This window comes from Teleopsis dalmanni, chromosome 2, assembly GCF_002237135.1.
Source record: "Teleopsis dalmanni isolate 2A chromosome 2, ASM223713v2, whole genome shotgun sequence".
Classification (NCBI taxonomy): domain Eukaryota; kingdom Metazoa; phylum Arthropoda; class Insecta; order Diptera; family Diopsidae; genus Teleopsis; species Teleopsis dalmanni.
In genome coordinates this window covers 84,446,019-84,462,687 of record NC_051847.1, presented here as the reverse complement: position 1 = coordinate 84,462,687, position 16,669 = coordinate 84,446,019, and the positions used below count along the sequence as shown (strand labels likewise).

Below are 16,669 nucleotides of genomic sequence, written 5' to 3'. Positions count from 1 at the left end.
CTTAGATGAACCTAGTCTGTTAGGTATTAAGCCTCGTGTTCTAATCTCTCTCTGTTGATTACTGGAATAAGGTTGTAACCGCTGCACGCAGCTGCAATCTTCCATATTCATTTCTAAGAGGTGGTTTTAGTGGGTTCAAGTTTCAAACTGTGACTTTCGTTGCTTTCCATTTATTGTAAAAAAAAGCATTAAGAAAAGTATATATCAGTTACATAGTGGTCTACTATAACACTATTTTTGTATACTTTATGTTAAACGCCATTGTTAAAAAACTCTACTATAGTATAGTATTATACTTATAGTACTATAGTACTATTTATACTTATAGTACTATAGTACTATTTATTCTTAAAGCAAAGAAGGCTTTATTTTGTCAACTGATTTTAACATTCATTTAAATTTGAGATGCAATTGGAAGCCTTGACACTGCTATTTGCTTTTAGCCGCGTGCTTGAAATATATCTCCAAAATACTGAAGTTTCTTAATACGAGTTAGTCCATATATGAAAAAATAAATCTTGGTTGTAGTTTTTAACTGTGTATCTTCTTTTTTGGCATTTTACATGCTGCAAAAATCGTATCACGCCTGACATATCATTAATCGCTGAAGAATTAAAGCATCTTTCAGATTCAGCAGATGATGTTGTATCTGCTTAAATGAGTACTATATGGTATGAGATATTTTAGCATCTAAGCAACTTTTAAGCAATGAAATGACTTGACTAAAAACATAATTATCAAAACATTAAAATATATGTATGCAGTAGTTTAAGTAATAAAATTTATAAGTAAATAGCAAAGAGTAGACAGAAATAGTCTAGACAATGTATATATGTAACATTCAAGATATATACGTACATACATACTGTTTTCTATTCATACTACGACCTTATCTGGGAACATGTTTATTGTTTAGAACGATATGTTGACTGGATATCTACGTGTATCTATCTTTTACATACGCTCTTATCTTGTATTTACAAACACAAAGCCATGAAGTGAGCTACTTCAGTGTAAACATTATAGAGTAAATATAAAAAACTATTTGGCATTTTTCTATTCATTGCATAAAACTTATATTTTCTATGAAGTATTGACACAAGTATTGACATAAGTATGCACATTCATCTATTTCCGCATAATGTCACATAAGACCGGGCAGCGACGCAGGGTATTAAATTTCGTAGTAAGACTTGCGATTCACCGAAAATGGAACGATAAAATTCGAGTTCAGCTGATGTGTCTGTGAAATCGCTCAATCAAAAAGCACTTGAACATTTTGAAAGGATTTTATTTTTGCATTTAATGAAGTATGAATTTAATGCATTTACTCAACATTTTATGTGCACATTACAATTTATCAGATAAAATAAAATGTTGCGATTTTCATGGAAAGCATTTATTAATGCAATGGCATTGTTTAGCTTGACATACATTTTGAACATAAACTTTGAAGCGATTGCTTCATACCATTTCAACCTAACCTACATAACCCATGATGGCATGGGTTAATAGAAAATATATTGCAATTTTTTAGCTTTAGGTCTTCCGTACTTTCCATTGAGTTTATAATTAAAATTACGAGATTTTTAATTTATTGTATCCACATCGTTATTAAGATGAACAAGAGATATTTTTCTTATTTAGTAGATATATATATACATTTCTAAGATTTTCTCATTTTATATTAATTACAAATTGAATTTTAAATTAATTTAAAAAGAAAAAAAGCTGTCAACATAACGATAAACCTAAACTAAAGATAAACACACAACGTTACGTTACGCTAGGGCAAAAGAAGCCTTCAAAGTCAATATTGACTTTTTATCTCACAAACAAGCGCTGGAAATTAGACACATAAATTGACATAAAGAAGCTTCTTAGAGTGGCTTTTTTATGTAAAAAGAGTCTGCGCACAACGGAGTAAAGTTAAGTGCCAGCAAAATAAGATACTAAATACTTCTCAGCACCTCTACTTCTCAGCAATGATTTCAGAATTTCCTGCTATGAAAAAAGATACATTTATTCGAGTTTTTGTTAAAGTAAACATAATTGTCAAAACTGCATAAAATATAATAGATACTTACATAGCTTTAGTAAACTATTTTAACCGCATCTCAATTAAGTTTCACATTTTGATAATAGGCAAGTGATTTCATTAAAGCAGTTCCTAATTAGATACAACATGAATAGATTTTTTGGTAATACAAAAATTTATCCATTAAACTTTTAGTACCCGAAATCATTTCTCAATTATATGGATTGGCAATAGCTCTTATAATCTACTTGGATTGTTCAATTGAATTTAAGGCCGTGTGCGAGTTCTCGTAAATTGAGGGAAATAGTAAATAATGTCGGTATGGCAGCGAATGTTGGTATTTACCAGAATATCGAGTAGGGTAAATTAGAGAAAAATTAGTTAAATTAAGTGTTACCATTTTGAAAATTTTATAAGATGTTTAATAAATAAATAAAGAAGTTAGAAAACTTTTAACCAAAAATAATAAATAAGTGCAATAAATAAATAAATAAATATTTACATAAATACAGTACAAAAAATCCTTAGGAAATTTAAATTAATTTATCTCAATCTACTCGAACTCGCACACGGCCTAAAGAAGAATATTATTTGTGTAGACTATTAGAATGAAGCTAGTAAATCAGATTCGTTTTCTAAGTGTTCTAGTTAATCCCTACCATACCCTTACATTACATTATATGCCTTACTTCTCTATATGCTATTAATAGTATATAAAGCATAAAAAAAAATTATAAAAAAATAAATAAGTTACTAGATATAAATACTAAGAAGCACTAAATTACTGGATTTAAATAAGTTTACCAAATTTTGGATAATGGATATTATGGGCAGCCCTCATAGTATACACCAAGGCTGTCCAGATCAGATGCATTCGCGGACCAATACCAATCACTGTACAGATTGAAGGACCACAAAAACAAATACATACGTTTATAGTTGTTTTCGACAAAAATAAAAACACGGTTATAATGTTAAATTTTTTTATTAATTTGTCAATTTAAATTTATTTACCATAAAAATAAAATAATGTGGTTTTACCAATACATTTTACAAGTAGACCGCATAGTATACATCATTCAAAGTAAAAGACGTGAATCACTTAGGCTCATAAAAGTGGGTCTATTATGGAACTTCAAATAAAAGTACCAACCTTTGAACTGGGAAACCACAAAATCATTTTTAAAAAGCAGGAAATATTTTTAATGACTATTTTGGTAGTATAAGGTAGACGCTTAAATACCAGACAAAATAGATAACTAACATTTTTCTCTTGCTCTTGCTTTTCAGATCCATACCTACGACAACAGTTATTAAAAAAAGATCCTAATTAGACCCTATGTCTTCCAATTAATTAAGCAGTGTTCTATCACCACAAAAATTGTATTGAATAGTAAGAGAGGAACAGGACTAATATTTTGCTCTGATTTTTACTACTTGTGAACGGATGATCTCATATTTATGTGACTGATGTGGAATGCATTCAGTTGATTTCAGTCTCTATAATAAATGTTGAAGATCCGATTTTAAAATGTGTACCCTACAGATATTATTTATCTTGAAATAGAAATTTTTGAAAGATATGTATACCTTTGACAAAATTTTAAAATTGATATATGTTATGTTATATATATTCAAATCAATTTTTTATTTTTTTAAATTAAAAAAGTATAAGAATGTTTAGCAATAGAGCTTCATAAAAATTTTCTGCTCTGATTTGAAAATCGTCTCATATACATCAAGAATGTCTGAAACGCACAAGGACTTTTTAGACCTAAACAACGCAACATTGACTTGGAAGAGGGATTCTCATGGTGTTGAGAGTGGGAAAATACAAAACTGTAAAGCAATTAAGAGGAAAAAAAAATCTAGCACCTGTGAATGCTTGGACTTATTTCGAAACTTACAGCAGGGAAACACAATACCAGAAAAAAGTAAGTGATTAACTTTAAATTAAATAAATATAACAATTTGAAGATACAAATTGAAGTTTTTCGGAAGTATTTTAAAACATAGTTAAAGTTAAACTCCTTTAGTTGGGTAGGTTAATACAAATGTATAAGTACTTTAGATTCACTAACTGTATGAATGGGAAGGATAAAAAGATATATTGCATCTGACTTCCAAATTAGTCGTTTAGAACCAACTTTCCGGAACTTTTCTGATCAACTGTTTAAAAATTATATTAGAGCTATTGCTTTTCTGGTTTTTATATTTTAGTGAACATAATACTATTGTTATAGTTTAATAAACTATAAAGTAGTTAACTATAATATTATAAGAGAGAGAGTTAAGATAGTAGTAAAAAATTTTATTTAAATAAGATTTAAAAATAATTAAAAGTAAATATTTGTGGTGGTTAGTGTATCTACCATAAGTACAAATAAGGCATTCTTTGCAGGAGTACCCACACACCACTTATGTAGTATAAAACCTAAACAAAAACAAATGTACCTAATTGAAGAGTAATCGAAGCACAACGAAATGTATTGGTTAAAGATTAATCCACTTGAGATCAAGACTCCTATAATGAAATAAATCAAGTATACTCTCATCTAATCCATTTTTTAATCAATTATTTAGAAAAAAATTTGAACTTTATATACGTATGTCATTTAATAATTAATTATTTTGATTTACAAACATCCCTGTATATAAACTAGTGTTCTGGAGATCTTGAGGGGACTAAAGATTTAATGAACTGACGTCTAGATTTTTATATATTTAGTCATTTTCAATGCATTACAACTATTTTCAACGAAGGAAATTTTTTTTGAATATTTGAATTGTAAGCTACGGCCCTGCTTGTAGATACTATATAGGTATAATGTTTATGTATATTTGTATATAGTTAACATCTTTTTTATATTAAGATACAAAAATACCTTAATATTCAATAATTTTTTCTAAATATTTACATTTTATTTTTAGCTGCGTTACAATTTCCTCACCACAAACATCACGGCTCCCAAATTATGGAGAACTCTACTGAGCCGATAACAGAATTTTTATATGAAAATGGGACTGAAGCAGTTGAAGAAATCAGTGAGTGCCGAATATTACATAAAACAATATTTTACGCCGCATTAATATATTATCTCATTAAAATCGAATTATAAGTTAAAAAATAGACAAGTTTTACAATCTGCAAAATAATCTACATGTCATATGTTCGCCGATAGAGCTTAACATTTATTGATTTCTAATCTTATAATATTGATTTTAAGACAATAGCAATGTAAAAATAATTAGTTTTTATGATTATTAGAGCAAGAAATAAAGAAAAGTTGTTGTTAGCGTTTCATTCATCTTAAGAATCTATATCATTAAAATTGTTGAAAAACTCTTAACCTTAATATTTTTTCACATAGATTGTCAAAATTACGCACTCGGCAATGCCATGAAATCAATTATAACAGATTGTATTCCTGTTATTAAGGAATCATCTTTGAAAATCCCAGCATGTATTCAAATGGAAAATAGTCAGACAAAATCCAAGACTAAGTTGACAGAAGTAAGCATAGACAATAGTTCTTCATCTTTCCTACCGGATTTCATTAAACCTGAAACGGCATATGATCCCTTAAAGTTTCGTTCAATTAAGAACCTGAATAAGTATTTACTTTCAGCTAACATGCATGATCAAAGTGAAGGGAATGCAAAAGAAGTTAATAAAAATTATGTTTGTAATGTAAAATCGTCGTTTAATAAAAACTCTACACACATCGTAGAGGAAGAATTGAGAGAAGAGGTGGAGACATGTAGCCTATATAGATATGCAGAAGCATATACGGAGGAATGCAATTCAGAAAATGTAGAATCTTCGGAATCATGCTCTGACAATGAAGAAATAAAATTGAAGTGCATAGCCCAGAAACAGGATTTGCCCCCATGTTCCCTAAACAAAAGTATGAATGCATTAAAAATAGGAAGAGGGCTTAAAATTGATGACAAATTTGCTAAATATTTTGGAATTACAACATTTCAAACAAAAATAGAAAGTCAACCACATTCAACAAAATTTAAAAACGGTAGTCCTGCTGTAATGAGTAACCATAATATTTATAAGTGCAGCTTAGAAGGTTTGAAAAGTGGAGTAATGTCCAGACTTGATGATAGACATGCTAAATATTTTGGAGTTCCGGAAAGAAAAGTGAAAAAAGAAAATGATAACACTAAAAAGTCGATAGGTACGTCTAAAAAATATACTGAAAATGTTGAAAACGGAGTTATTAAACATCAGAAAATAGTTGAGAATAACTATTCTAGAGAATCAGGTACTTCCATGATAAATAAACCTGTACTGAAAGCATGTTCCATTACAAATAAGTTCATATGCACTGTACCCTATGTAAAGGTAAATAATTTCGACGATATTTTAATTTCGGATGAGGAATATCGTAATACTTTGACGGATTTTGATAGATTATTCGTGTTTAAAGCATAGCTAGACAGGCAAAACGTTTTTAAATATATTAACAAAAAATTATATATCTTTATTTACTAAATTCTATTTAATTTTAATTTGTATTTACCGAGAAGATAAATAAAAATTTAATAAAAATCATACAAAAGAAATTTTTAAACACAAAAGTAGAAGAGAAAAAAATAACAAGGGACGAAGGTTTTTTCATAATTACCGATATATATTTCATAAACTATATTGCTCTTATATCCCTAAAATTTACTATACATCATTATAAGTTATAAATATTTTCAAGACATGAATACGTACTGAAGAATGATTAATCTAAATATATGACGTTCTTTAGAGACATTTGGAAACATACATGAATAAATGTCTTTGAAAATTTTGCGTACTTGTCATGAGAGGTAGATGCGTTTCATATTTTACATATCGTTCATATATATATCAAAATAAATGCTATTCGTTATTTCAATTTACTAAGTACATTTTGGTAGTTTTGCCTCTAGTGAATTGAACGCTATCGGGGATTCTTAAAGACAGTGTCTTCAAAAGTAACTTGAGAACCTTAGTTGTGTTTTCATTAAAGTGATAGTAGTGATAAATTTTGTTATTAATGAAAATTTGATATGAAAGAGTGTTTCATATTGCTGTGGCTTATATTAATCTATAGGTGCTATAAGTCAAACATTTCTTCATAGGGAGAATCTAAAAATAGAATTCAGAAATAGCTGAAAAAAATTTAATTTTTATTAATTTCCACTAATCATTTGATATCATTCATTATCCGCACTATAATACCGATAACCAACCTTACTACTTCCATCCATAAATAATGAACTAAATTGTTTTATTATAACTATGTACTTTACTTTAGTTGAAAGGAAGAGTGATTAGTTAGAAATATATAAATATTTTAAATTTACAACTCACTTAAAGCACTGTATCACACTACGCCCTATTATATTAAAAATTTCATATTAGATCTTAGTTTCCTATAAACATTTCGACCTGACAATATTATAAACCCCTGATAATCGCAGAACCCCAAAATATTTGCATTTCACATAACCTTTCACTCACTCGGTAGGATGTTCATAATTATGCCAAGATAAGAAAGACAACACAAGTAAAAAATTTTTTGCCCATACTTTCAATGGGAGTCCATCCCATAATTCTATCTTTGGATGCACTACTGCTGTTTCGTATGTCTAAGTTAACAAGCATGTTCAGTCATAATAATTATAATTCAAGTTGAGATCTATTAAAACTATGCAACTTATTAGAATTTTTTTGTTTTAATTCGATTATACTTCTTTATACCTTCCTTATACCTTTCTTATAAGATATTTAGTCATAGGCATCGGTTTACGTCTGCACCAGCAATTTCTATTTGATAGTTCTCAACACTGGTTCAGTCATATAAGTTGATATCTCCCAACGGAGTGAGGAACCTGCAAAGAAATCCTTTACAAACTTGTCATCTATTTTGTTACGCGCATTCCCTACGAATATGATATTCTAACAAAGGAAGTATTCTATATAGTAATATACTTTCGTACTTAACACTTATATTTGATATTTTTACAACAAAGGGCAACTTAAATTTAGTGAACCGAAACTGGAACAATTTTATAGTTACTTGTATATAAAAATATATATTATTGCTATGGTCATGTGTTACTATCTGAAGCATGCACTTCTGTCTAAAATATTGGGAATCTTTTTGATAAAGATGGTCACACATGAAGCCTTGTTTATAGACCTCAGTAGTTCGTAAAGTTTTAAGCCATCGCTGAACTAAACACATTCATTATAGAGCTGTATGGTTTTGGTTATTCTATTCACTTCTCTTCAAAATTACAATATCGAATTTGTTAGGAGGTAAAATAGGTTTCTGTAAGATAACTAATATATATGGTATATATAAAAGCTGCAATTGTCTGTAATGCATTTCAAATTACAAAGATGTTTTGTTACTTCGCTTTTAATACAGAAGACGCGTATAATAGAAAAAGCTGAAATCTATTAACTATTGCTCAATTACGATTACGATAAGAGATCCACAAATTTATGCAACCTACATCTATATACTGAAGTATAGTTTAAAATTGGTTTTATTAGTAATTCTTACCATCCCGAAAATATATGAAATATTTTAAAATAATTCTAAGACTTTCCAATATTTCTCCTTCTAATTGTTTAGAAATTTAGAACTTTCTATTTAAATAATATTGTAATAAAAGAATAGGCAGCATATAGATCCGAGATAAGAACGAATGCGAATCATATAAAGACAATATGGATCAAAAGTATGTATTTACAAAATATATATAATATCAGATAATAGTCGTAGCTAGGAAGCAACAGTTTAGAGCTTAGAAGTGATTTAAATTTATAGAAAGCAATGATATTGTAATACGAAAATAGTTCGCACATATAGATCCGAGGTATGACCTAATGGAAATCATGTAAAGACCAGAATATGGATCAAAATAAATGTATTTACAAAATATATATAATAACATAGTAGTTAGAAAGCTAAGCAAATGAGAACCAGGAACCTTGACAGGAATCTTTAAAATGAAATATTACTTAGTACAGTCTTTTAGGTGGGCATATAAGGCGATGGCTATTCCAATTGAAGTTATATGTTGTAAGTTATAATATCATATGGTTCTGTCTAATTTAGAAAATGTTTATGAATATATTTTATTTAAATAACATTGTATGAATTATGTACATAAATGGCTTCTAAATTAACGATTTAATAATATATACATATGAGCATAATTAATTATTATAATACAATATGTGTAACGGCTATACTCTATACAAACAACTTAAGCCCTGGGCTTAAACATCGACAAACTGCAGTGCATCGACACAACCAGTAATTGAAATGTTTTGAATTTTTATTTCCAAAACAGGATGTGTTTGTTGCTTGCGCATAGACTTTATCCTTGTAATTTGAAAAAGGATTAGAGAGATGCTGCAGTTTGATGGTTCGTGTCATTTGAGTATTTTCAGTTTACATTGGCGGTAGGCATGACATATTGGATGAGCACGCTTTTGAAGTTAGGCAAACATTTTGTTTATGTAACTCAGTCGGAATCAGAAAAGGACGAAATGCAAAATGCACACATTAATCTCTTTCCAAGACCGTACATTTGTGTGAACAACAATTTTAATGAATATTCATGACGAAGAGGGGAGTGAAGGAGGGATTGTTCATTGATTTGTATCTCTTTTTAAAAGTTATACAATATTTTATACCCTTTTAAAAATCTGTTAATAGATTACATCAAAAGTACCCAATTAAAACAATTTATTTTTTATTGCAACTAATTTATATTGAAAGCCTTTAACTCCGTTGGTAAAAAGGGCGGAATTGGGAACAGTGCTACCAACTTTAAAACAATTTAATTTTATATGCATTAGAACAAATGAAATCAAAAAATATAAATTTAGATAAAAATTCAGTAAAAGTTCAAGTAAACATTTTTGAAACATAAAAACGGAAGGTGAATTATTTAAACGTAAGAAAATTTGATTTATTCATTAAAATATTTATTATCTATTTAGTCATCAAATATTTTATAATCAAGTCTCTAGAAACTAAATCATTAAGAGGGGACATCTTAAAACAAAAACTTGATGGTAACGCAATAGGCCCTTACTCAGAATACGTGGATCCTGGCGCACGATCGCCTTCAAAACTATCTTTAATCTTTTATTTTTATAGCATATTTTTTTAGTTTATAGCTAAGAATATTGTCTAAGAAATACCATTTTCCTTATATGTTAGATTGGGCGCTGGCGTCCAAACATCCAGGCGCCAATCGTCAGACATCCAATTGTCAGATTGTCACCCTCATGGACCACCGTAATGATTATGAACCCATGCACTCAGTACCTCATCAGCGCACCCAGGCATATCGGAAGCTCCTATTTGACGGCTCCTGCCTAGCGACTGCTCCACCTCCAACACACCCAAGCGCCACCAACGATGCCCGAACAACAGTGATGACTGGTCACTGGAATTAAAAAATCATAACGTAAATAGTCCCGACTTTACTAGCGGTAGTGCGAATTTATAAATTTTTGACTAAGATCATTTTCGTACATTTTGTACATAAATAACCGTTTGAAGTCACTTCACATTTCAGCGATACGTAGATAGAAATGCAGTGAAACACATTTTTTACGCGTTTTATGAAGTACTGATACGCATCTTCTACATTAAAATAAAATAATAATTTTCTGACGATTAATTACTATTTTTCATTTTTACTCAGCCATATGTTCATTGCCCCTGAAATTCTAGTGTTGGGTCCATATACACTAGCCTTCATCCATTTTTGACCTGTCTGTGCTCCAAGCCAAACTGTTTAAGTTAAGGTGTAAGCCTCCATTATCCCATGTTAAACGGGTCCATATACACTAGCCTTCATCCATTTTTGACCTGTCTGTGCTCCAAGCCAAACTGTTTAAGTTAACGTGTAAGCCTCCATTATCCCATGTTAAACGTGATGGTTGGTTTACCTTAAACTTTCTGCCAAAGCAATAGACTTTTGTTAAAAACTAGTTATCACAATAATTCAATGCAGTGTCTGCTCCTAAAATTGTAAACATGTAATATAAAAATTGACTTATATCTTTTAAACGATGCCATTAGCCAGATTTGCAAAGTGTTAATCCCTGAAGTTTATTAATCGTCCAAACTGCATTCAAAACAAATTGAAGTGTAAGTACTTGTTAATGCAGTAATACCAACCGTTTGAACCAAAACAAACAATATATTAAAAAGAGTGATAAAAAATTAAAAATATAATAAATAATTTTTAAATTTAGATGAATAAAATTTTGATCTTCTGAAAACCATATTTATGCCAAAAGTATTTATTACTTATCATTTATTATTTCACTTGACTAAAAGTCTTATTACCATTAATCAAAATAAATCTATATCTTATATAAATCAATGTTTCCAATCATTTAAATCAACAGCAAGGATATATAAATTTTTATAAATTCTCTATAACACCAAATTGCTTTAACCGATAAAAATGCCAATATATCTGACAAGGTAACATATCCTAGAGGGTAGAATAAAAACGTAATTTGTTGCCATTATTAAGCAACATATGCTCTGAACGAATTTGTCAATAGTGTACAAGGTGTCAAGATGAATGCTTCGCTAAACAATAATAGATGATATGCAGACGAATCTCCGTCAGAACTATTGAAAAATATGCCAAAATGTTGCAAAAAATTCGATAGGAACACTCGCAACCCTTGTCAGTACGTGGATGACAATGTAAAACGTACAATATATTATACACCAATATCTGCAAATAGATCTTAAATGTACTTACAAAGACATAACAACAACAACATAATTTTGTCACTTTTTCTACATTCACACTCTGTGCCTTCTTGCAAAGCATCCTGGCAGAAATGAAGAATGATTGCTTCCGTTTGTACAGAAGTTAATTGTTTACATTTTTTTAAATTTATTTGCAAATTATTTTAATTAATTTTTTTACAAGTTCTTACTGGAGAGATTTCGAACAGTACTGAATTGCAACAACAACAATTTTTATTTATTTTTAATTAATTGAATTTTTGACTAACCTTACAGCGGTTTGGGATATTGCCCACTACCCATCATCAGTGGTCTTGGAATTATTTCTTTTAATCAGTGATTCAGTACTGTTTAAAACCTCTATATTAAATACAATAGTCACTAGCGTTATAAATGACACTAAAATCAAATTTAATATAACTTTTGACCGCAATTGTATTAAGAGTATTTTTCAGTTTATGATTCTGATGAACCTCTCGGAGTGGAAAAGTGTCTAAGTTTTAACACAAACCAAAAACGTAGAATAAGTGTATAGATTAAAATATATATAGATAAAAAGATCGAAACATTTTTTGCCTGATTATTGACTGACTAGTTTATTATACCGAAACCGTGTTAGCACAACGGGCTATTATTTGAGCTCAATAGAGCTGCGATGCATAAGGCTCTAAACTAAAGATTATAGCAATACGATATATTTACCCTTCTTTATTTTATTTTTTTTATAATAGCTGGAAGCATTAAAAGCTAGAATATAAGACTTTAACCCACTAAAACCACCTCTGAAGAATAAATGGAGAAGATTTTCACTACAATGAGGAAACCCCGTTCCGGTAATTATGGGGGAGAGATGTAATCAAGAGACTTAATATCCAAAGCATGAGCATGGAACAGGTGAATGGGGAGTATGTGGAGGAGGCGGAAGCTAACTAAGCATCGTGTAAATTCTTAATATAAATATCGTAATATCTAAGAAAATCACAATCATCATTGACCTTACAGCTGGTAGTGAATCTAATTTTACTCAGTCAATCTCTTCAATGTTGTTCTCTAGTATGAATTTAGCTAATATTTTGTGTTACTTTGGTAATATTCTAACCATTTAAACAGTGGTTTAAATGGTTAGATGGTTAAATTCAGAAATGGTCATTTAACTTCAAATATTTGAAAGAACAATATCAATCATAACTTTTGAACCCGTGTTAGAGTAAGACGGAGATTTGTATCGTTAAAGCAAATTAATTAATTGATTATGAAAAACGCAGAAAATGCAAAAAATTTTATAAATAATTTATAATTATAAAAAACAAAGATTTTAAAAAATTCTTACTTTTTTTTGTTGCACTTGTCTGTTATTTGTTTATTTACATTTTGTTTCATATGTCAAATATATAATGTTATATTTCGATCATTTTCCCTCTGGGAAATATATTTTGTTATGCTGTTTCTGATTTTTTTTGTGTGATTGCCCTTAATTTATACTTAACTAAGTTGAAAACCACAAAAGATCTTTGTGTACGGTTAATCAACTTCATTAGTAACATAAATTAAATAAATTGCTTTAATGAGGCCAATGGAAACATACTATAAAAAAAACTTCAATAGTATGCTCTTTGTATGGTTATGTTAATCAACTTCAGTACTCACCTAAATTAAATATACTGTTCCCATTGTCAATGAGGACAATGGGAACATACTATAAACTTCAATGGTATCTGTTGTTTAAAATTAACATTGACTGTATGCTAAGCTATAGCAAAATAATTTTAACTTGATTTTTTTGAATTTTGCATTCTTGAAACACAATATTCATGACAATTTGGATTAGTAATGTATTTACTCAACCAATTGCTCAGGAACAATTGTAACTTTTTTCTTCTTTTTTCCCCTTTTTTGAATTAACATAACTATTGATCCAACGTAATCCCATCAATAAATGTATACTTCTTTATATCACCTGGAATGTGTAATTGATTTTGATGATTATTTATTCGTTCACATATTCGTTTTTATAATTGACAAAGATCTGTGGACACTCCACCAAGTGTATGAGGAACAATAACACCTCCTCTCTTGTGTTTTTTTTTTCGTCCTTTTTTTGAATTATTTCTCGTGTTAACCAAGTGTAATCCTATCAATTGGGTTGTAATTCTTTTTTTCACCTGGAGGAATTGGTGCGTTTGCATTCTTTATTTGTTTACAGAAGCCAATTTGGGTTTTTATAGTTGACACAGATGCTTGCAAAACATGGTATTATACAAATAGATTCTATATATATGCAGGTTATCGGCAATATGAGAGATGTTAAACAATTGCTTGGACGGAAGTGACAAACGTTTTCTGGTGTACAATGCGTTTTATTTACTCTGAGAGTTTTAGACCGAATTCGCTCAATTTCTAATTATTAATTAAGTGTTCTAACCACTGTATTTTTTAGAGTGTATTTTTTTGTATTTTTTTTTTTGTATGATTTTTGTTTTGCTGCAGGTTTTTTTTCTGCAACCGGTTTTTTTGCAACATGATTTTTTTTGGTTTTGTGTATAACAAAATGTCAACACAGTTAATTATTTTTTTGGTGACGTTATTACTTTTTTTTTTAATAAAATATATATTACAGGCGTAATTTTTTTTTCAAGCAGCAAAAAAATACTAACAACTTATGGAAGAAAACACGTAAAGCAACAACAAGTCTCTTAAAATTTTCAGAGTTCAGTTTTACACGCAATAGTTTTTCGTCTTAACTTTTAGTGCTGCCAAAATCAAAAATCACTCTTAAAGTTAAAGGCTCTTAAAATCTTCAGAGTTAGGTCTTACACGCAAAAGTTTTTTGTCTTAACTTTTAGTGCTGCCAAATTCAAAAATCACTTTATTGTGAATGCTCACTGGAAATATGTTAAAATCATATGAGCATTTCATTTACTAATAATTTCAAATACATAAATAAATAAATTAATTTATATATATGTATATAAAATATATATGATAGAAATACTACACAATTTTTATATATTATATTGTAGACAACACAATAAAAAACAAAGTAAAAAAAGGCATTTGACATATTTTAAAAGTGATGCCCATTTGTTTCCATCAGATTTAATGCTATTTTTTCACAACTGTAGAAGAAAACATTACGCATTTTAATGATTAAAAATTAAATTGGAATTAATACATTTAACTTTATTTCATTTAAATTAACATTACGGTATTTTTTTATAAAATTTTAGAAAAAACCGTTTTTTCCTTTCTCACCACATCAGCCCCACTTATCAGATTTAAAGAAATCTGATTCAAAATCATGTTTTCACATGATTCAAAATTAAAATTAAATATAAATGATTAAATTTAACTTTATTTTCCTTGTTTTTTTTTAATTTTCGCTGCAAAAAAAAAATATTTTACTTTTTCACCATATCAGCCTCACCTATGAGATTCAAACAAACCTCATGATTTTTTCACATGATTCAAAATTAACATTAAATAAAAATTAATAAATTTAACTTTAATATTTATTTTCTCTGATTTTTTTTTAATTTTCGCTGCAAAGAAAAGAAAATATTATTTTCTCACCACTTCAGTCTCACCTATCAGATTCAAACAAACAGAAATGAGTAAATTTAAGTTTCTTTCCTCTATGATTGAATTACTATTATGTTGTTGTTTTATAAATTTTTAGTGAAAACCATTTTTACTAAATTTTTTTTACTGCAAAAAAAACATTTTGCCTTCACCACATCAGTCTCACCTATCCGATTCAAACAAATCCCATGATTTTTTCCCTTCGTCATATAATGTACATAGCATAAAAATTTCAACAAAATAGGTCAATACTATTAAGTACAAATCAATTTAATAAAAAGTCTATAAAATTCTCATTAAGTTTGTTTGTATGAGGATTAGAAAAATCGACTTTTAATAAATGAAGTGTTTATTTCTAATACGAGATACATATAAAGTTTACTTCTTATTTATAAATTTATATTCTTCACGTTGTCCCAACCGTTTTGAAGCGTTTAAAATTCCATGCACTACGGTACTTAACCTTTACTAGTGGGTAAGGAAACGTGATTTTATCTTAAACTTGTTTAAAATGTTCGTACAAGTTTCAATATTACATTAATCATTGCAGTCAAAAGAGGTCAGAGCAATGCCATGTCCACCCCATGATGAATCCCTCATAGTGTTTTCCTTTACCCTAATTCGTTGTAATAGGATTTTACGATAAAACAAATAGTTAACAGCTTTTGACTCGCTTTTACCGCATGCGTTGGAAAGCAAAATACTCTCCGATTTCTATCGGAACACAAGAGTTACAAATGTCCTGTAACTTCCACTGAACTATACCTGAACTGCAAACAAGGTTTTCTTTTTATTTTGTTTGTTAACAATTTATTTCAATTACAAATTTTCCGTCAAATAATTCAAAACGCATATGTCGCAAACGGAGTAAGTCAAGCAGACATTGTGCGCGCCAACCCGACAACGTCTGATGATGAACTTATGTCGCATTATATAAAAATTAATTTAATAACATTTATATGCAATAAGATATATTGTCTCTATCCTTACGGAAGAGGCAATACAACTTTGTAAAGTAGATTCTATACTGCTTTTTACTTTTTACTACAAGGCTTAGAAACCTACTCTAAACCCAGAAGGAGGCACAATAGACCCGATGGTCCTAGTGCTACATCCCCTTAACAATAATACAATATGCAATGAGATAGTAAGAAAATCAAATTTTAGAAATTAAAAATATACATATCCTAATTCAATAGCCTACATATTAATAAACAACAATACCAATGTTAGGGTCTGGAATTTTAAAAAATCCTAT

General features: G+C 29.1%; 1 protein-coding gene across 1 annotated transcript; it reads left to right on the top strand.

The window, feature by feature from the left end:
- The first annotated feature begins 3,694 nt into the window (after positions 1 to 3,694).
- LOC119686128 lies at positions 3,695 to 6,572 on the top strand. Its single transcript, XM_038100604.1, has 3 exons — positions 3,695 to 3,972; positions 4,970 to 5,083; positions 5,410 to 6,572. Exons 1-3 carry the CDS (start codon positions 3,783 to 3,785, stop codon positions 6,483 to 6,485), a joined length of 1,380 nt encoding a protein of 459 aa, XP_037956532.1. The 5' UTR covers positions 3,695 to 3,782; the 3' UTR covers positions 6,486 to 6,572.
- Positions 6,573 to 16,669: the final 10,097 nt, after the last annotated feature.